A 22704-nucleotide genomic window follows, 5' to 3' on the forward strand; every position below is an offset into this window, starting at 1 on the left:
GGAAAGCACATCATCTAGCTTCAGCCATTTAAAGTGCAACTGTCTCAGCTAAGCTAGTTTTTGGCCTCTTTCTATTCACTGTAGTCGATGGAGAGATGGAAGTACACTAAGAGGGTAATTCACCCCCACTGCCAGCTTAAAATGGGATAATCACCATCTGGAAGGTCTCTCTCCGTGGACTACAAAGCAATCTTCATTTAGCTGAGTGAGGGTAAATGGGTAAGTTTTAGCCGTCTAAGGTTAAACAATCCTGACTATACACTAATCAACCACTTCACGTTTCCTCAAAAGGCAGTTTCAAGGGATGTAGGCCCTCAGAGGGTCATCCATCCCATCAAAAGGGAGGTGACTAGCTGAAGAAGATGAAGCACACTTCTGCTCATACTGTAAAGAGGGCACAGGTGGCTAACTAAGACCACACGCAAAGCTTTTACACCACTTAACATTACCTGACATGAGTCCCAGCCTCCATTTCTGACAGAGAAGTTTAGCAAACATGATTTTCAGTCTGCAGGTTGTGGTAGTCATGGGAAGGGATGGCATGGCTTGTACTCCTCATGAGGTGCCTCGGTTGCAAGTCGATCCTTCTTGGATTTTTTTTTTTTTTCACTCTGGCCCACACAAAAACTTATGTTTTAAAGCTGTGTTTATTCATTTATTTATAACATGCTAAGAAGCAGATAAATTAGCTCACAAGGAGCTGCACCTTGCTGCTTGAAGTGTCTGAGCTACCTCTTTCAAAGCGAGCTTGGGTATCCCTGCCTCGCTGCAGTGGAGACATGCCGTCAGTGCCGGAGGAGAACCCCACTGGGCAGTTTCACACTCAAGTCACGTTGGTTTCCGTGGGCAGATTTTACCCAGCAGGAGTTCCTGGCTGTATTGTGGTTTACAAGCGCATGCAAGGAATTTGCACACTCTGGCCTTTACCACGTTTAATCTTTTGGTAATTGTTTGCTTTGCTCTTCTCAATTTTTTTAGTTCAAACATACTTTTCCAGATGGGATCAGGCAACATTCTCATTGATGGTGAATTCTTTTCTGTCTCCATTCCTCACCTATTTTAGTAACTTGGGGGAATTACTTGGCTCTCTGCTTCTCTGTCTTTCTGTTCCAATGTCAGCTCATCAGGGTAAGGATGCTTTCAAGCACTATGATCTTGCAGTGCCTTTAAATGGGGTTATTTTTCAGCTGTGCATGGTACTATCACAGTATAAAAACAGACCTCTGGTATCACCGAATTTCATACACAGTGCTGCAAAGTATTTATTTCACTTTTTCTTTTTTCATTTCTTTTCTGCAGTATAAGGATTTTCTCACTTTTTTTTTTAGGTTCTTTGCTATTCTATTGCTGTCTCAGTGTTTGCAAGACAACCGATGCTCAAGTAGTGATAAGAAATAAGAAAGCTTTCCTTACTTCTACCAAAGGCATTTAATTTAAAGGAGCAAGACTAGCAGGTGGTTTTCAGAAGATCTCATTACCCACTTTGATTGTTTATGACACTTATTGGAAACAAATGTCTCATTACCTTGGATATTTACATATACTTTGCTTTTGTACAGAGTGCCGTATATCCGTGAACTATAAACCTATTACTAAATGTCTTCAGATTTAAAAGGTAAATACATTTCCTACTAGGCGGACAGACACTATCTATCAAGGACAATAAAAGCTATTAGTGCTCAATTTGATCTGTGTTTCCATCTTCAGTATGCTGATTGGATCATTAAACTTTTCAAATCGTGTTTTTTGAACCTTTTGGAGATGTTTTAGTGAATCACAATATTCATACAGTGAGATCCTCATCTGGTAAAGTAATCAGCCTAGGGTAGGAGTGCAAGAAAGAGAGGAGAAGAGAGAAACATAAAGGATTCTTTTTCTTCCATCTCCTGCAGTGATTTAACAAGCATTTTTGCAGTAATATTTGAATTTGTTGTGGACTGGCAAAGCTGATGGATTTTTAACTAAGAGGATCAGGATTTTTATTATTTTATTTTAGTAATCTGATGCTGCATCCTTTAATTTGAAAGGATGATTATCACCAGCTTATCATATGCCATCAATATAACTAGTGTTGTTTGACACTGACCCAGTACTTCAAACACTGCACCACTCAGAACTGTCCTTGGTTACCCATCCACCGTCTGTGCTAATATCTGGTTTGTATTTTGTGAGAAAACGTCAGGCTTGATTCTCTGTCATTGAAGCTGGTGGAAAGAGTGCACAAAGCCCAGTCCTGTGAGCATATATTCTCCAGTGATGGAAATCTTTTACCATCACCAAAGTTAATAAAGCTTCCACTTTTTCTACCGGTTGATCACCTGGCCCATATTATGTTGTACTTGTCCCAATCTGAAAATGACATTCTGAAGAATTATCTGCTTTTACTGAAGATCTTATTTTCTCTGGCACATACTCAAAGAGAGAGAGAGAGAGAATATCAACATAAAGCCACTTACGAAAGCGTGGAGCTTGCTGCTCTTAACAGTTGATAAGATAACGTGCTTGATCTCAGCATCAAATGCAAAGGAACAGTGGAGATATTTAGATTTAGTATCTCTTTCTCTTCCTGCTGAGGTAGAAGATGATTCTCTTTTAAGAATCCTTTGCTAAGTCATTTTGTGGATGTTATTGGGAAACTTGAAGGATTTCTCTGAGTTTTTTTACTACACTGGTAAAGCCTTCTAGATTTATGAGCTAGTAACGTGGTGACTTCTGGTTTGCAGAATTGCAGGAGGGGTCATGCATAGAGAGTTGCTTCTTCAAAAGCAGTTATGGTTTGTCATGTTTCTGATGTCAGTGCTCAGAAAGAAGCAGAAAGTGACCTCCTGCACTTCATTTACAATAGCAGATGGGACTTTTTCCTCTACCTAAGAAAAGAAACCTCCCCTCACCAGTCTCATCATCACCTGGTTCTGCATGCTTCTGGTTCTGGAAGTGTTTTGACTCCGTATCACGTAAGGCATGGACAAGCACCATTCACCTGCGTGCTTTGTTTCCCACAAGAATAAAACCCACATGTGTGGGCTGGAAGGGAACGGTGGTATGCTATTACTTCCTGACCTGAAGAACTGAGAGCCAAAATAGAGCCAGATCTATACAACAATGACTGGAAATTGGAACTACAAAATATCAGGTTAGAAATAAAAGCCACAGTTTTGTAAGAGGAGATTGGTTCTCTGCCACATCAAATCTTTAATTCAAGGCTTGCTGCCTGAAACCTAGTCTATGAAACAGTTGTTAAGGGCCTGATATTGCATGTGCAAGATTAGATTCTGTCTTTAGCTTATGCAAGAGAACGTTAGAGGTCTAAATCATCCTTTTGACATTATGAGTTTATATTCTTTAGAGTAAAGACCACAGTAAATGTAGTGAAAGATATTATGATGGTTCCATTGCTAATGGGCAACTCTTCTATGCTTAATATTTTCCCAAGAAAATAAGCAAGGTGAAAAAGAAGAGCTTCCCTCAAACATCTGCAAAGTTGGATATAGGACCAAACTGAATCTCTTCTTTTGTTTCCATTCATCTCCCTGGGTGAAATTCCAATATGTGCCAGTAACCCCTCTTTGACAAGGACTGGAATCATCAGAAATTCGCAGAATTTAAATCAAAGATGTGATCCATAAATAAAATGCCTAAAGATTTGACCAAGCACTGCTGAATTCCATGTGCAATGAGAAAAGTAATTTCTGATGTATATTGGAGTGATTTAACTGTGACTAAGTAATGTTAGTTTCTGCCAGAAGAGAGTTTGGCCGCTACTGCACCACGTAACTGCTTAGTTTTTTATGCTATTACTATCAATGTGTTGTGTGTTTTTTGTTTTTTTTTTAATTCCAGGAAAGTTTATCAGAAAATGATATGATTAATCATTTTAAATAAGCACACATTTAAGGATAAAAGAAAGGGCCAACTATAAAGCACTACAGCAGTGTGAAAAAAGAACTGGGTTTACATCACAATTCTATTTTTCTTTCTTGTCTTCTATAGGTTGCCCAGGAATGTGGGATAACATCACATGCTGGAAACCTGCAAGTGTGGGTGAAATCGTCTTTGTCAAGTGCCCTGCACTGTTCAGATTTATCATCTCTGAAGACGGTAAAGTACTTTTTCTTTCCTTGCATCCATCTGCTACATAGCTACAAACACCTCCTGCTGCAAGGCCAGCAGGAATATTCAGCCTGATTGAGGTGCCCACTATAAGAGGGAAATCAAAAACTCCTCAGTGGTCCGGGGTTGGTTGAGCTTCAGTTTAAAAAAACATAGTAGAAAACCAGGACGTTTGTGGGTATGTGTGGGTGTAGGGAATGGAGATGTGTGAAGAAAACCTTCACAGACTGAACAATGTGAAAACATCACCAAGTCTAATTGCTACAGGAAATGTTCTGCCCTTGGGTCTCCACCGAAATCAATGAGAACTAAGATTGTGCAAGGGTCAATGCAATTCAAACCTGCTTTACTAAGAAAGCATCAGGTCCTGATGCTAAAACTCAGGGCTTGGTTCTGCTCATGTCTAAGGTGAACATAGGCACGAGATGACCAATGTGAGGAACTCCCCTGTTGAGGGGCCCTGGGAAAGGTCAGTGGCAATCACAGACTCCTGGAGGGATGCAGAAGCTCCAGCATCGCTCTTTGTGGTCAAAGAAATGAGAAACCAGCATCCTGGCACTATAACCAGCACCGAGCAAACAAAAATTTGCAAAGCTGCCCAGGGAATGATTTAGTCAAATGGACGGTTTCTACTTCCAGCATGCATCACTGCCTAACAGAGTTGTCCCTTTTCTTGCAAAACACACTGCGTATGGTCAGCTAGGCTGGCTGACGTGTTCTCCCCTTTTCTCTTTCCCCCCTAATTCAGGCTTGGGCCAAAAGTCCTATCACTTGCCATAATGGATAACCAATCCCTATCAGACCCCTGGCTTCAACTCTTCTACTCCATAGTCCTTGCTCTCAAACCAGATGTTAATAAAAGAGCAGCCTACCTTGTTAATAATAGTGCTAAATATTTGACTTAGTTGTTAATGCTACCTAGTGCTTTTTTATGGGAAGTGTCTCTATGCAAGTTGCTGTTTGCATGTTACCAAAAAGCCCCTAACCTTTCTCAAATTTTTTTTTTGTTTAAAATCAAATGGGAATTTGCCAGGTAAAAATGAGAGGATGCGGACAAGAGGAAATAATTACTAAGTTATTCACAGCCTGAACGTAGAGTGATTAAATGACCTCTTGAAGACCCTTAATTTTTTCATGATTCAATGAAATGAGCTTCCCAGGTGAATGCCTGAGATGGGCTACGTTCTCCTGCCAGTGTCAGTCTTTGGTGATAAATAACACAGTTTTGTCCAGCTTCTCTCAACACCCACTCAGGCTAGTGTGAATCATTTAAATAGCACTTTCCCCTGAGGAGGAAGCTCACCAGCTTCCATTTGGGGTCCTTTTTTCCCAAAGACTGTTTTGCGAGTGAATTTCTCATTGGTGATCTCAAATCACAAAGTCCACCTTCTTTCTCAATGTTGCCACACACACAGCACAATGTGGGTGAGACAGTAAGAACCTCGTGTATGGCTCCAGCTGTGCCGAAATCCTCACCTTCAAATGCATCCATTTTAACTGACCCAGACGCTGAAGCCGGCAGCAATGATCTTGTGAAACAGAAGGGAACTTATGGGTGATCATTACCTCACCTAGATTTACCCATAAAAAAACACAAGGGTCTTCCCTATAACTAGTCCTCTAGACTCCATCTGTAATCAGTGGAGAGAGGCTAAGAGAAAAAGACCCGCCAAAGGCAATTTATGTTCCTGCAAAAGGCTTGAGGTGAATCATCCTTTAGAGATACCTCTTTTTTTCCAGTAAGTGCTAAGGACAGTTTGTTTAAACTAGGCACCTTATTTTGGATGGGGAAAGATGAGTCCCTCCTTCAGTTATTAGATATAAAAAAGCAATTACTAATGTAATTATATGTGCTTTAATTATAGCCACTATAATTAAACATAATCATTACTGCTGTAATATTGGTTCAGTATTGACTCAGTGGGAGGAATGACACTTACTGAACCATCCAAGTTTAGGGATAGTAGGAAAAACAACATGCCAGCATCCAGTGGGGTTTGTATCTAGCATGGACAAGGAAATACTCTTCCCTTCTATCAATTTTGTTGTGGGGGTTCTTTTTTTGTTTTTGTTTTTGTTTTAATACTCCAAGACTTTATCGCCAATTTTCACTGGCTGCTTGTCATTCAGCCTGACCGATGCACCAGTTCTGATGGTCCTCTGTGCAGCAAATCCACCAAACCAGAAGTTTTGAAATCCAGTCATCAGTGATGCTCATAGTCTGCAGGCAGAATACTTTTATGTTATTTACTGTGCATCAGCATATGGTTGATTTATCGTTATCTTCTGATATAATTACAGGAGGCCTGCTTCTCAACACGGGGCCTGTCAGCGTTTCCATTAGGAGCCCTCCTTTTCACTGGCTTGTAATCTGCTTCCCTTAAACGTCCTCAAGATGGGCAGTACTTTTCTCCCCCTTTCTTTCTCTCTTTCTCTTTCTTCCTGCCTTTTTTAACGTGGAGGCAATGCTCAGAGATACTGCTAGCTTGATAATATGGAGAATGGTGCCATGTACATCTACAGCCTGTCAAAACACCTCAGCCACAGACCTCTTAACTGTTCTTCATTTCAAGGGATGTCACCGAGTTAGTCCTGCTTCTGTTCGTATCCCACGTGAATATGGTGCTTTCTCACTTTTACTGATGGCATTTCTTTTCTATGGTGCCATCATTTCTGGAGTAATTAAGGCTGGGAGGGCTCTTGAAACCATCTAGTCCGTCTCCCTCCTCAAAGTCAAGATTAACTCAATGTGATCTATTCCAGTGCTTAACTAATCTTTCAGTTAGAAAGACTATATTGCTCTTTATTTAAATAATATTTGCATTTTAGAAAAATAAAAATGTTTCTTTATATAAAAATGAAGAGTTCTACCTTAACTACAGCTATGTAAATTAAAGGGCTGAAATCCGTAGCATTTATAAACGATTTGCCCAGAATTTCCAATCTTGTTCACGTATTTTACTTCACATTTGGCCTTTAGCAGGGTGACCATGTGATCCCAAGGGAGGAGTTGTCAGTCCAGTGTAAATATATGTACTGCTATCCTCATCTCCTTACAGGATCACTAACAAAAGTGACAGCTGTTACCACTTGTAGTGCTGGGTTTGAGGGGGTTTTTGGACATCTGTTCAGTAGGAACAAAACCAAGATTCATAATTCATTAGATAAACAAATAAACATTTAATCTGGAGTAGTTTGAAATCTCTACAGATCCAGGCTGGATTGGCACTAGTGACCCCAAGGTGGAAATATCTGCATCCATAATCACTCTCCTGAGTGAATTAACATGAGTTTTCAGCAACATTGCTGCTAATTTTAATTAACTAAGTATATTTGCTTCAATGAGGGCTTAATGAAAAAAGTCGCATTTTATGAAGGTTCCTTAAATAAAGGCTTATTAGATAGCTAAAAGGTTTCTAAGACATGGGCTAATCGCATATTTTAGATTGTTATAGTATTCTCTTGCTGCTGCTATATTTCCAGAATATGCAAATAGGCTAGACATTGACACTAATATCTATTAATAGAATATTCACTCTAAATAAAACAAAATTTTCATATGATCTAAAATGATTTTTACAAACAGCGGCAATAACTTTAATTTACATTTTAAAATAGTTCATCTCATGCAAAACGGAACAACCTGTAGGTATAGCTGTTTGGATAGAAACAGGCAAATCATATGGGGATGAGTTTATCTTAAAGAGGGGGTGGAACTTATCTCTCTTGGCTTTAGATAGCTAAAAGTTATATGTTTACATTTGAACTGATCGCATGTTCTCGTTGTCCCATGAAAGGAAAGAAATAGGTACTTGCAGAGGATATTTCGTCTAACCTATCTCTAAACCACAGTGAAGTATGGCAAACTGTGATGTTGCAGTGCAGTATGATGTAGCTAGACATGCAGATGGCCCCAACACAGTGAGCTGCAATCCCAGATGGAAAATTTAATTCGTTTTGTTATTTTTCCCTTTTTTTCAGGCAGTGGTCATACTGCCTGGGAGAGGAAATCTGCAGATGCCGAGACTGTGCTCTTCTTTCTTTGTCCTGCACAGCAGAGATATTCTGGAGTGATAAAACCTATAAAGCCAGATTGCTCAAATGGGCCATTGAAGGAAATGCAATAGCCAGATCAGAAATGAGCATATTCTTTGGCCTTTGGTTTGCAGTAAAAACTAATACAGATGATAATAGGCAGTTTCTGAGCATTGCCATATGCTCCACATTGAGAAACTGCCTTTATTCACAAATCCAAATAATAAATATGATTAGCTCTCACTGAATCTTCCAGCTATTCAGCATGTTTTTCCAGTGCTCAGTCTAAGAGACTACCTGCTATATTCAAAAGAGCATAAGTACAGAGAATGGTTTACGCCGTAAAGCAGAGAAAGCGTGTATAGTTTTTACTGAACACATAAAGCACAGCCTGTGCTGATACTAGGATTGAGGTGCCTAATTAAAATTCAGTAGAATAAAGAATGCATCCAGGTTTTGTAAAGTTTAAGAGGGAATGGTATCCCATCGTCACATTTTTTGAACCAAAATGTTTGAGGGTTTGCCTTGCTGCTGCTCTGGCAGTCCTTGTATGACTCCTGCACTCATCCACCAAGCTTTGCTGTCCCAGAGAACAAGAAACTGGAAATACTCTGTTACTGATCCCATTCAAACCACTAGGAAACACTCGAGCACTTTGTTGCAAGAACACCAAGCCTCATATATTCTGCATTACAGAGATCACTGGTGGATGATGGGATTCATGAATTCAGGGTTAACTGGATTTGAGAAGCCATCCATGGCTTTTCTCTCCCTTCTGAGTTTGGATATTATTCCTGATCAAACTAAACAGGATGACAAGAGAGGGGTTAATGAGAGGGTAAGCTGTATTACATATATGCATGCGGAATACCCTTCTGTGTTGCTTATGGGGAAATAGTCCTGGGAAAATCTTCAAATCCTGACTACATACTACTGTGAAAATGGCACATAACTCTCAGATTGAATGAAGAGACATTAAGATCCTTTGTCTTCCCAAGGCAAAAGCTTTTCAGAATATCTCCAAGTTAGAGTTTCTCTTAGTTTGGCTTATTTGTTGATATTTTTTGATATAGAGAAAAAGAAAAGATGACTGTTAAAGATCAGAGACTCTCTAAGCAATAAAATGCATCTGGAAGATTGTGCACTTATTTTCTACTGAAGTAGAAGATGCAGGCTTTCTTTGCTACTAGCTGAAATTAAGGTTAGCATTACAGCAGCCTGAAATTGGAAATTGTGTTTGCCTGTCAAATAGGCAAGGCAAAAGATCAGTGCAAAGGTCTAGATTTTCTGTTCAAATATATCTCACCCCTGGTGGGTATTTCAGCTTCCTGCAAGAAAAACTGAGAAGGAAGAAAAACACTGGAAGCAAGAAGCATTCCCTGAAAAACAGATGTGGCCCATCCCATGGAGTTCCCATCATGGGAATAATAATGAGTCATCAAAGCTTAATTATCCTTTGGAGCATCCCAGACTGCGCGTACTGTAGTTTCATCCTTTGCTTCATGTAACATCCTACATAGCATTCAGAAGCCAAGTCCACTGCAAGGGTTCAGCTAAAGGCTTTGGACAGCTTTCAAAGCCATCGGCAGGTTGAATACGGGTTATCGTTGCTTAGTTTTCAGCAAGTCCCAGAAAGGACCCCAACACAAGAGGGTTACAAGGGACCTACCAAGTGGAGAGGTTGCATATGTCAAGTCTTGCCAATCACCAAGGACTTGAGATTCAATAACTGTGCTTACCAGATAGCAAGACCCTTCCTGCTGGTTTTCATCCTTTTCATCCATTCCACAGGCAGCAAACTCATGGAATTGCCTCAGCTTTTCCAAAGCAAGCAGGACAAGTTTAATCAGCATGCCTCCCCTGCCACAGCATCACAAAGTCTATCTGCATTGCAGAGGAAAATTGGAGGAAAATATTGCCATCAAAGACTAGTAACTCTATCTACATTTCCAATCAACTGTTTGAGACTTTATAGATACTTTTTAGAGGAAAAGGATATTTTTGGCCTTTCTCACCACGCAACGGGAATATAAGAGATCTGTGCTTTGTTTGATATCAAACATACAGCTTGACAAAAAGGGGCAGTGGTGCCCTGGTGTGGGAGGACATCCTGCAGTGGCCAGGAGAAAGCTGTAACATAGCTCAAGGCCCTTGACAATGTGTTTTAAAAAATAATTTGGCCTTGGAGAATTCAAAAATTGTGCTCCTCTGGGAAGTTTCCGAGGGCTTCAACCTTTACTAGCTGCCTTTATTCTCATTTCTCCTCCTACTCTAATAACTGAAAAAGGGATTCCAGCTGATTGCAAGCTTTAAGGTATGGCAAGCGCACACTCACACTTACCTTTAGGTAAGTGTGCTCATATGCTATTGGCTGTGGGACTTTGGGACTTCACAACTGATAATCTGCTTTGGACAGGATTTCTTATTTTCTTTTCTTTTCTTTTCTTTTTTTTTTTTTTTTGCTTTTGCTTTTATCTGAAGTATGACCCCCCCCTGCTCCCTTCTCTGAGCTAGGAGCCTCTTGGACTGTACTGTCGTTTATCCTGCACTTTGATGGATGCTCCTGTGACAGTCGGCTTCATAGGAAGGATACAAATAATGCTTAAATGATGTCTAGCAGTTGCTATGGTGACCTCAGTCCACTGATAGTTTCACAGCCTTTGATAAGGAAGAGGAAAAAAAGAAGAAAGGCATAAGCTCCCTTACATGTTATTGATCACATCATTACATCAGTCCTGCCTCCCCCAGTCCTATGTATACAGCCTTTATGGTCTCCCTATGGGACCTCACTGATATTCTCCCATGATCTCCAGGAATTTTTCCCTGGGTCTTCTTGCCACCTTGTCATGCAGCCACATGCCCTGAATTACTTGCAGGGCATGGGAAATAAAGGTTTATACATCAGCTCCATCACTATCCCTACTGCAATGTTTTGCACAAGCTGCTGGGTAGCAAAGCACTTGCAGAAGGCAGTTCATCTCATCCCATGGTAGATGTCTAAAACAGATCACCCTCTGGAAGTGCTCATCTCTTTGCTCTTTACAGAAGGAAACTAAAGACCAGGTTAACTTGATACTTATCTTCTGGGAGCTAAGTTAGATGGGATGAATCTGTCCCACTGGATCAGATCTACAGATATGCTTAGGCACCAGTTCTTATCCAAACACCTAAATATGAGTCATGCTTCCTAATGTGATGCTTAAGTTTCCTCTGCCTCAGTTTCCCTGTTTGTAAAGCACAGTGAACAATATCATTTTATTTTGCACTATCACAGTGTGAGCACTATGTTTAAAAACCCCTTTGACCACTTAAATGACAATATACGGTAAACTCATGATCATGACTCAATATGTAATTTAAAGTATTGTCTATGGGGCATGAGGCTGGGGAGACCAACAACCCCGGACACACTTGAAGGAAGTTCTTAGCACGGGGAAAGATGTGGGATCCTTTAAGTCCACATACCCTATGACCTTGTCCGGCTGACACTTTCTACAGATGTATTAATGAGATTGTAAAGGTCTAGCAGCTGTATCTGGATCACTTTTCCATGAAAAATGAGAGTGGAAAAGTGAAGGAACAGGGATGGTTAGCTTGTGTGTGTGTATGAGATTGTGTACGTCCACATACATGAGTGGGCAGAGGACATTAGAGGCAGCTGGCGGAGTGCACGAGCTTTAGCAGCGCGGGGAGCTCAGGAAGCCCCAGAAAAGCTGCTGTTGAAGTAGACTGCTGTTGCCGACTGCAGCTCTGCCAGCCGGCTGAACAGATTGCCTGGTGCATACGAGCAGCACGCAGCCACGGGAACGGGAGGGGAACGGCGCTGCGGGGTGCTTGCTGCAGAGTCGGGCAGGAGAGCGAGCAGGGTTATTTAATAGATATTTATCAGTTAAATGTTAATCTTCTAACCCGTGCTATAGAAAACAGGGAGAGGTAGGATTCCTGCCTAACCACCTCACCATCCGCATCTCCGACAGCACAGTAGTAGGTGATTGTAGGAAATGTTTTCCATATTCTGTCTCTACCCCAACCTCTACCTTTCCGAAGGGACTGAATCTACATGCAGTGAAAGCAGGCAGAGCTTTGCGCATTGATCTCAATGCTGCCAAAATCCAACCTTTCAGAGGATGACCTGTGTGGACCTCCAACCAAAAATACCGAGAAGGGGACAACAGGAATAAGGGAGAAGCGCGAGCAAGTCATTTTAGGTCGGAATAGTTTTTGAAGCCTTTCATTCTCCTCCCCGGCCACTAACAAGGCACAAATATTGGAACCAAAGGGTTAAACGCAAGTCGTGCTCAGATAAACAAATCTATGGGAGATAAATCAGTTGCCGTGCCAGCTGACACCAAAAGCAGCCAGCACCGACTTGGCACGTAGGAGACGATCTAAAAGGCTGCACCGAGCTCCGAGGCTCAGCGTACACAGACTGTTTCCTGGCTCTCGCTTGGCCAGTCCTGCTCACTTTAAAGCAGAAGCAACAACCACTTGCATTAAATTTCTCATCCAGTGGCAGATAATGAGAAGGTAGTTGTGTATTCTAGGGCTCAGCAATTAAAAACCAAGGAAAGAAGTGTAATAAGCGGGCAAGAAAAGGGCATAAATGATCTCAGTCTCTGCCACTAACTCTATGTGTAGCCCTTGACAAGTCCTTTAATTTTTGTTTCGTTTTGTTTTCTTGAACCTCTTCATCTAGAATAGAAATAAGCAACATTTCTTACATTTGATTTTTTCATTTGGTCTTTCTGACCGGCCGTTCAGCATTCTGGTGGATCTTATTTTAGGGCCTTTAAGTAGTACTGCACATAACATCTAATTAATAATGACAGTTATAGCTCTAAGGGAAGATTTGCTTTACTTCTGAAAGAGTGACGCTTACCTATTCAAGCTGGTCAAATAGTGGATAACGCTATCTGTCAATATACTGGACAAATCATCCTGTGTCAAGAATACCATTAGCTGCCTCCGGAGCTTATTGACTGTTGCAGGCAATTATTGATTTAAAAAACAGTGACATTGTTTAATAGCTGCCCTTGGCTCCACCTTTCTATAGTTTGGGCTGTGCTTTATTGCTGTTATAGCAGCACATTTGTTAAGTGCTGCTATATATGTGAGGAGCACAGACATTGATGTAATTCTGGAGTGTAACCCTTGAATTAAAATCCTACTCTTCTTTAAAAAGGTGCATTTAGAGAGGATACTGAGAGTTTGACTCCTGTGTCAGGGTATGCTGTTGAATTGGTATGGGGGAACTCACATCAATAACTACTTCTTACAGTACAGTACAATTTAAGGGCGATATGCTGAAAAATGAGACATCTACACTTGCTACGACCCCAAACTTCCTAGCTCAAATGCAAATTAAGGCCTTGTCCCTATATAGGTCAATGTGTTAAATGTTAGGCACAGAAATAACCCAACGGAACTTCATCACACTCTGAGACACGAGTAAACAGACCCATTAGCGTAGTATTCTGTCATATAAGCATCCTTAAAACCATATTCTGGTTTAGGATACATAAAAGTAAAGGCATCAGAGAGCAGGGCAGCTGCAGCACTCAGGAATTTAAAGCCAGATGGTGACTGTACATTCTCTCACACTATATATGTTTGTGTTTGTGTGTGTATGCATAAAAATAAATAAATAAATAAATAAATAAATAAATAAATTTTTCCTCACACTCATTAGATGGACTTTGACTTTTAGTTTTAATTCAGAGCATAATGTTCAGTATAAATCTAATTGACTTTCCAGTGGCTTAACTTATTAGTGAAAATGAGGTCGATGGATCAAATCTAAAAGCCTGTATAATAAAAGGTTCTGCAGGACTTTTCTTAAGTACATTAGCAAAGTCTCAGCTATAGAAAACGTATGTTAGTAAAATGGAAGTTTGGTCTTACAGCACTCAGAAAATTAACATTGTTGAAAATGTGAATCTTTTCATAATGTCTAAACACAATAAAATGCAATAATTATTTGGCCATATATAAAAATGATCATTTTATATAATGAATATAAAAATGAATGTAAATATTTATATAATGAATATGAAAAACAGTATAAAATGATATTAAAAATCTCTATTGCACAAAGCTACATTAATATTATGTTCTAGCTATTATTATAGATATCATGAAATTCAAAATCAACTAAAATTCTAACACAACTAAAACTATCTACAACCAGTATTTAGACTGAAACAGTGGTATTTTTTCTTTCTTCTTTTTTAGATTATAGGAAAGAATAGCTAAATCTGCATTTGAATCTTAAATAGAACTTCTGTCTTTTTGAGCAATCAATGCACATGCCAGGATGCCAAAAATACCAAAATTCCATCAAATATTTCATACTGCCCTGATCTTCTCCCAACAAGAATTCTGGACTTCAGGATTTAAGCCACACTTAAGGATTTAAGCTGCCACTCTCTACAACTGATAAACTAAGACTGAATTTTTCATGAGTCAAATCGTTCTTTGGGGTCTGTTTTTGCATCTTCCTCTAACTTTTCTCCCATGAGTCACTGTAAGATGTAGGATACTGAATGAGGTGGTGTCATGTGAGGAACCAGTTCCTTTATGAGCTGTTGGTTTGAAGAATAGGAGGCTATGGACTTTGTGAAAGACCGGGATCGAGCAACACTGGCTTGCTTTCTCATCCTGTGCCTAATAAAGCCACAGGCAAAACTCCCACAAGATGTCCTCATATTGGTATTCTGAATTCAGATGTTAGCAATGTAGGCATCTATGTCTGTGGTTTCCCTTCCTATTCCATGGACATCTCCTCAGAGGAGCTTTAGATGATGGGAAAAAGCGCAGGGGAATGACACCATCAGAAATGGTTAACAATAATGGAGTCCACAGTGGCTAGCGCAGCTGCAGATATATACTGCTAAAGCTAGGCGAGATGAACGCGATGACGTTTGGTAAACCTGCTTTTCGGTGGGCTCGGGAGGCACTCGTGTCTGCCCAAAGCACTCGGCAGAGCCGCTCCTGTTATTCTCATGGGAACCTGGAGCACAGTCTTAGCGCTTCTGCTCTGCCTGGTTCTTCAGACTGATGCAACAGGTTGAACGACCTTTGTCAGAAGGAGCTTGCCTAGAGCATTGCCAACGTGTCTGCGTGTCTTCGGTGTTAGCAAATTAATACGGTATTTGAAAATAGGACATCTCCCATGTGAAATCTTGAAAGTGCCTGGAGTTGTGTAGAGAAGCCAGGACACCACGGGTGTTCGGCATAACTTTCAAGATTAGTCCTCCAAAGTCATTAATGGCTTGAGTATGCAGGTCTGATGTCGAAGACACCACCCATTTGAACGGCTCAGTGCAGCCCACCCGAAAGGGAGGATGCTGAAAAAGAGTGAAGGGCTTTGAACAAAAGTTTCAGCTTAGTTCTCCTGGTTTTCTAGACTCCCACCGTCATCTTCACACTAAATCCTTCGATTTCAAATTTAGAAGATCAGAAAGCACATTTGATTTATTTTAAGTGTGTGTGTGTGGGGAAGGACTGAATTTAAAATTATTTCATGGTAAGGGTTTTGAAAAAGGACAAAGCACAAAATACATTTGATGTTGTACTGAAAAGACTCCCTTCATTATTTTGTTTTCTTAGATGCTGCCTTTCCCCTTTCCTGTCGTATCAAACATAATATTTTTGTAGAAGTTAACTTTTTAATGAATAATAAAATCATACAAATTGATGTATAACTTTTCTAACACCTAGTTGAGAGGTGATTGTATGTTCAGGGTTGAAGAAGAAAAATGTCAAGTCCTGTGGTTATTCCAGAGGATACAGAACTAAGCTAATCTAAACTTTTAACCTATTAGCAGCAGTTAAGATATTAGCAACACTTTTTTTTTTGGTTGTATTTATTCGGTGGACACTGGCAGAGCTATCACAGCCTTGTCCAGCTCCTTTGTGCTTCCCTGCATCTAACGCAGCAGCACCACTCAGTGGCTTAAGGTTTCCCTTTTATGCGTTCCCCAGCTTTTTATTTTGGAATTTTTATTGTTTGTTTTGCACATCCGAACTTTTGAGATTTTCTATTGTAATGAATGTCTAATTTCTAAAATATGAATTGGCATGCATTTTGGGTGCCATATCCTGGAAATGGGCAGGCCTTTCTTAATCCCTCCCAGAAAAAAAATCAGAAAAAAAAAAAATCCCACCTGTGTTTCTCATATCTTTTCTAGAATTCAAAAACCATCCATGATAACCAGCGACTGAATAATACAATGCAATGAACCATCTTATCGTTTCCACTTTCCAGTCAGAAATGTACATTACCTATCTTGAAAAAATAATTTAAACAGAATTCTCTTGCAGTTATTCTCTGGGCTTTGATACATCCGTTTCTCTTGTGGGAAGCAAACTATTACCTGGATCAAATAAATTATTTTTATTCTCCTAATTTCAGGTTGGGAAGTAGATAACTTGGGACAAACTCATGCAGGTAAGAACCAGTCCTGCTCACCATCTCCTTCAATATATCTCTGTTCTCAAAAATTGTCTGTAGAGCACATTATAATCTGAGATTATTAGTTTATGTACCACCTGCTGTGATAACCAATATATGTAGTTCTCATGGTAGCATTCTGACAAAAAATAAAGGTAAAAATCTGTTATGTTTCTAGAAATCAGTATGAGCTAACCTAGAAACACCAAATTAAGCTATCTTGTTTAAAACCAATTAGTTATTATTTGTTATTGATGGACGGAACTCAGTTTCCATGAATTCTGTGGTAAGTGTTCATACTTAAATAGTTATGGAGTTTGTTAATCCTAAAAGTAAATTTCTAGAAACATAATGTTTTATTTTTATATTTTTATAATAAAATGGGTCCTAATGTGATTATATGTCTTTTTAGCTAAGTGCTGGCTGTTTGCACTTGTGAATGCTTAACTTTATAGGTTCAGCCTTGATTTAAACTCACAAGTAAAACTATGTTTACTTCTCCAAAAGAGAAAATCAAGAATTTATTGATATTGGGCTTGATCCAAGCAAATAAAATTCAGTTGGATTCTTCTCACTGACTTCCACAGAGACCCCTTCTGGTTCTAATAGCAAACACAAGCAAAACGATTTCATGCGAAATTTCTATTTTTATAGGTGATTATGACCTGCTGGAAAGTGCAGCCCAGTCTCCCATAGGTAAGAAATAGAATCAAGGAATCTTTCCCCTTTTCATTTTAACTCTTCTAAAAAGGAAGTTCCAAGCTTTTTCTCCTGCCAGCTGGGTATTATTTTCTAATCAGTTCTAATTATGGTGACACATTTCCTAGTGTGTTACTTTTAGCTGTATTATGAAAATTTATTCATCAACTATTGAGCACTGTGATCTAGCAAGTATATTGTTATAAATTATATCTACCTGCTTAATAATAATTGCTAAATGGTGTTAAGGTAACTCAGCGCTGTGATTCAGTGCTTATTTTCCATAGAAAACTGGGGATGAATGTGCAAAAGTAATTTACCAAAATTTGCCTAGTGCAACGTTCTTAAATGAATGCTGTGATTAAATAGATATATTCTGTCTCATGGATGGCAAACAGATTCTCTAAAAATAAGGTCACTGCCACTTTTATGAGCTACTTGACTAAAACTGCTTTAAGAATGTGAAGCAGCACAACCTTAATAAAAGAAAAAAATTGAAATTTCTATCAATTCTAATCAAGGTACAGCCCAAACTCCATAACCTGTAGCATTTCAATAAAAAAATAGTTCATTGTGCTCAAGACAAATAAGCTCTAATGTTTCAACCAGGTCACTGAGCTCTGATAAGAGTAATGCTGGTTAAAAAGACCACTGAGGGTGCCATCCCACCTTAGACAGCCTCAGTAACAAAGCTAGTCTCAACAGGCATTTTCCCTCTTCTGTTCCCACCAATATAGTTCTAAGCCCCTTGACTGTGTCAGTGAAAGGTATTTAGGAGCTATTCTTTAAATGAGATTAGCCAAATCATTAGGCTAAAAAGAGAAAAAAAGAAAGAGGTTTTCTATGAGCCAGCTTGGAGGTTCCTCACAAGCACTTGGTTTAGCATAAGCTTATGAATTGGGATTGGCACAAATAATAGGAAGCAGAGGAATGTGAGAAGCTCTGAAGTAGGTTTGTTCTCAGAGAATTTGTAAGTGAAGCCACTCAGGACATCTGGAGATGTAAACGAACGTGTCGCTGTCAGAGATTCCCACCCTTTCTTTCCTTTCCTATGGACCCTTCTCCCAAGGTCACTCTCAGAGCAGAGCCTAGTCTTCAAGACATATGGGTGGCGTACATTGTCCTCTCACTGTAGGGGAGCAATGCAGCTGCTTCAGTATAGACCTATAAGGCTGTTTTAGATATCCTACAGCATCCTGCCTGGCCTCCAGCTGCTGCTCCAAAAAAATCATGCTGGACTTGCATTTAACTTGCCAGCCTTATGCAGACACCTCAGATACAAATAGTCTGGGTCATCTCAAATGGCACAATGTACCTATGTTTAGACACTGGGCTCACCTTCTAGCCATCTGAAGTGTAGATGTCTACATCAAAACTATATTCTTTAGAAAACTTTCAGAGTCAATGGAGAGACATGGGCACACAGGGTGCCTTTTTTTAGATATCCACTTGAGAATGAGATCTTTGGTGCTCTAGAAACACTGTCTATATTGATTAGATCCCTTTTGCTGTCTGGTGAACAGCTGTAGAAAGACATCCATTGGCACCTACTGGAGAAGTAGGTCATTAAAGATGTCATTAAAAATTAAAGATGTCATTAAAGCCTTCTATGTATAGTCAGATAAGTTGTACCCACATTTGTAGTGAGGTTTTCTTTGGTCACATGCCAAGGGGAAGGGAGGGTATGCCCTGTGGTTTGCTTCAATAACTTCATTTCAGCTCTACCTAACATTTGACATAGGGGACATCAGCAGAAATTGCACTGAAGATGGCTGGTCTGAACCTTTTCCTCACTATTATGATGCCTGTGGCTTTGATGAAAATGAAACAGAGTCTGATAACCAGGTGACAATTAATTTTACAATTAAAAACAGGTTAATGAGTGTGGGGGGAAGTAGTCTGGTTTTTTTGCTTTTTGCCCAGTCTCTGATCATGTCCTGATTTGATGGTGATTAGAATGAAACAATCATATATATAAAATGATATAAATATGTAAGAAGAAAGCTTTTAATCTTTCCTATCCTAATACCAAATACTTCCAGAATATGAGTGTTTACTGATGATATGGCTTGTAACTCTTAGAAGCACGGATTGGACCCCATTTCTTCCCTATTGACTAGGGAACTCTTTAGCCATCTACTTTCTACTGCAGATACCTGCACAGTGGTCACAGAAATTATAGATACCCTTTGCTAGGCGACTGACAAATAAACTTTACACAATGTGGATCCAAGAGTACGCCAAACATACAGCAACCTGTGTGGATAATATACAGTGAGATATCAGGGGAACCAAAAGAAGAAGACAACCAGGCTGTTTAAGAAACAACCTTGTTTATGTATCTCCCTACACTTTGACAGGGTAAAAAAGATGTGACTGTAGGTGAAGCTTCTAACATTGTATTTTTTGTCTCCCAAGGATTATTACTATCTATCCGTGAAGGCTCTGTACACGGTGGGATACAGCACTTCCCTCGTTTCCCTCACCACCGCGATGGTCATCCTGTGCCGTTTCCGGTGAGTCACGATGTGAGCGGAGAGTTGTTCAGTCACTGGAGAAAAGAGACCAGACGTAGTTCATTGGCCCAAAACATTTAGGTTTTTACCTCAACAACTGCAAAATAAGAGGGAGAAGCCCTTTACTGTGGGTGTTCCCTCAGGAGGCAGCCACTCTGGTAGTCACATTTCAGTAGATCGCAGATGGGCTTGGGTCTATTTTATACTACCCTGCCTGCTTTCTGTTCTGCTGGAAAATCCCCCAGATCCACTTCTGCTGGAAAATCCCCCAGATTAGATAGGTTTGGGGTCAGTATTATCCACACACCTGTCTTTTAGACATTGGGATGCTTAGCACCAGGGTGCTAGGAGCTCTGGTCACGCAATAGCTATGCCCAGTGTGCTATTTCCAAGAGAGAAAAGTCTCTTTTTTTTCTCTCTCTTTTCCTCTCCTTTGTTCTTTCCTCTCCAGGAAGCTTCACTGCACTCGGAACTTTATCCACATGAACCTCTTTGTTTCATTCATCCTGCGAGCAATATCCGTGTTCATTAAAGATGGGGTTCTTTATGCCGAACAGGATGGTAACCATTGTTTTATCTCAACCGTAAGTAAAACTGAATTCTTTTCCTTTATCTTTTCAGTATGAAATAACAAAAATAGTGAGTCAGGCAGCAGTCCATAGGGTATCAGAGGCTGAGAACCTGTTGGGAGAGAAGGCGCTTTGTGGTAAACTTCCCTCCCAGTTCACAGTGAAACAGTGGATGGCATAGTCTGATGATGTAATTAGTGTCCAGGGGTCTGTGCTTTAGGACAAATCAACAAGTTTCAGTTTCTGACTCTATTCAGGTAGTTTCTCCCTTTCACAGGTCTGCATAACTATAGGTTGGATGGGAGCACAATTTCCTTCATCTAGGGTCTAGATTTTCTCCAGGGACTTATTTTCTCTAGATAGTGGGAGGTCAGGTGTAAAGAAAGGGACCGTTCAGGCATAGGAAATACCCCTGATGGTCATACCTACCTTTGCCAGTCTCAGAAAATCATCAGCATTAGCTGTGTGTTTGTCTCTGAAGTCTTCTCAGTGTGTAGTTTCATGGAAAGCAGTCACTTTCACTGATGCACTTAACTATGTATTGCATGTAAATCCTAACTTGGTTCACATTTAAGGGTAGTATTTGATCTAATAAATCAGCTCACTTAGAACAATTATGATGGAATTATAGTGACTTCCCAAACTGAGATCTTCTTTATCCATCCAGTATGAACTAAATTCCCTAGGAGTCACTTCCATAAGAAAAGTGCATCTGTCTAATTTTTTAGTCAGTCTTTTTTTTGGTCATTTAAACAAGTTTTCGCTGTTAATTCTCCTCAGTGGTAAAACTGAACTCATATTAGAGCTGAAGTTTGTTCAAATCTCTCTTCTAACAAGGGCACCTGCCTTGTTGTTTTGAACCACCTGAAGCACAAAACACATTAAAATCAGTGATCTAATCGTCAGATCTTCAGCTGGCATAAACTGTAGGAGCTTCTTCGAAGCAGCTCAAGTTCTGATGGTTTATATTGGCTGTAGACTTGTCCCAGAGGATGGGGTACAATTGGGAACTAGACAAAATTGTCGACCTCCCACTGGCTCAGGAAGGATCCTCCAGGTCGCAGGCTGCTTCTGCTGCGACATGTTGAAAAGACAGTTTTGTAGGCCTCATGATATCTCCCTGGGATGCAACACTGGAAAGACAAGTGTGTCCTACTCTTGCAGCTTCGGGGTAGAGTGTGGTTTCCACCTGAGGCTTTTAAAGTGTTTTTTTCTTTTTTTTTTCCTTTGGTCTGCTGCTTTTCCCCCCACTAAATGAATGAAAGTTTCTATCCTTCTGTACAGTGAATCACTCTGCTTTCTTTACACTTAACGCTCACTTTCATTTTCTGTCCCTGAGGGACAATTCCTGCAAATTGCACGGAAGCACAATTATGAACTCCACGCAGGAGGGGGCATCCTTTGTGCTCCCACTCTCAGGGCTTCCCACAATCATCTTGCCATTTCAAATCCTTCCTTAGGTTTGCTCGATAAACAACTGGGTGCTTTTCTTGTCTGCACTTAATTCCTAGAAGAGGGCTTAAATCTAGCAATTAGTGTCCATTGTCGATGTGAACTCCCACTAATGCAAGAAGTTCTCAAGCTCTCTGCAGGCACTTGTCGACCACCTCCCGTGGATAAAATTGGTTACCTGCCCTTTAAAGCTTCAGCGTCTAAGTGGCCCCTCACATTCTTCTCATGCTTTTAAAACTTTACTATTGAAAGTGTATAATACAAGTCCCAACTGTGCTCCTCTCCACTGATGGATTTGGAGAGGTTGAAAGCATTTCCTCTCTCTGACAAAACAACATGGAAATAACTTTGTTTTTGCTTGGTTCTCTGCAGGTGGAATGTAAAGCTGTGATGGTCTTTTTTCACTACTGTGTCATGTCCAACTACTTCTGGCTTTTCATTGAGGGACTGTACCTTTTCACTTTACTCGTGGAAACCTTTTTCCCAGAGAGGAGATATTTCTACTGGTACACCATTATTGGCTGGGGTACGTGACACTTCTTATGTATAATGTGTCTCGCTGTGCAAGAAACTTTCTTCCTTCTCTTGAAAGTTTCACTGCAGGCAGAAGAATGAATTGCTGGATATTTCCACATACCAGCTTGAAGTACAGTTTTAGTCTTTGTATAGAAGGGTCATTGCAGACCAGACTGTGTTGTGTTTCTTCGTCTGGGTATATTTGAACTGAAATCCAGAGCACGTTGCATCTCTTGCTGAGATGTAGTCAACAGCTGAGAATTGCCTTCTATAAGAGGCCTTCTTAATGCAAGTTCTGTTTAATCGAATCCGAAAAACTAAGTCTAGTCCATTTTCTAAGACTTCATTTGTGACT

The 22704-nt window shown here is 40.1% G+C and overlaps 1 protein-coding gene across 5 annotated transcripts in view; it reads left to right on the forward strand.

Moving 5' to 3' along the window:
- Positions 1 to 22704, forward strand: part of ADCYAP1R1 (ADCYAP receptor type I) — a 149432-nt gene that overhangs the window by 92159 nt on the left and 34569 nt on the right. For all 5 annotated transcript variants that reach the window (XM_067292002.1, XM_067292001.1, XM_067291997.1 and 2 more), the window contains 7 exons: positions 3991 to 4098; positions 16559 to 16594; positions 17252 to 17293; positions 19038 to 19141; positions 19715 to 19812; positions 20264 to 20396; positions 22206 to 22359. In XM_067292002.1, the coding sequence (XP_067148103.1) occupies positions 4002 to 4098; positions 16559 to 16594; positions 17252 to 17293; positions 19038 to 19141; positions 19715 to 19812; positions 20264 to 20396; positions 22206 to 22359 (664 nt within the window). In that variant the 5' untranslated portion in view covers positions 3991 to 4001. The remainder of the gene's footprint in view (positions 1 to 3990; positions 4099 to 16558; positions 16595 to 17251; positions 17294 to 19037; positions 19142 to 19714; positions 19813 to 20263; positions 20397 to 22205; positions 22360 to 22704) is intronic.

The sequence above is a fragment of the Apteryx mantelli genome, chromosome 2, assembly GCF_036417845.1.
Source record: "Apteryx mantelli isolate bAptMan1 chromosome 2, bAptMan1.hap1, whole genome shotgun sequence".
Taxonomy (NCBI): Eukaryota; Metazoa; Chordata; class Aves; order Apterygiformes; family Apterygidae; genus Apteryx; species Apteryx mantelli.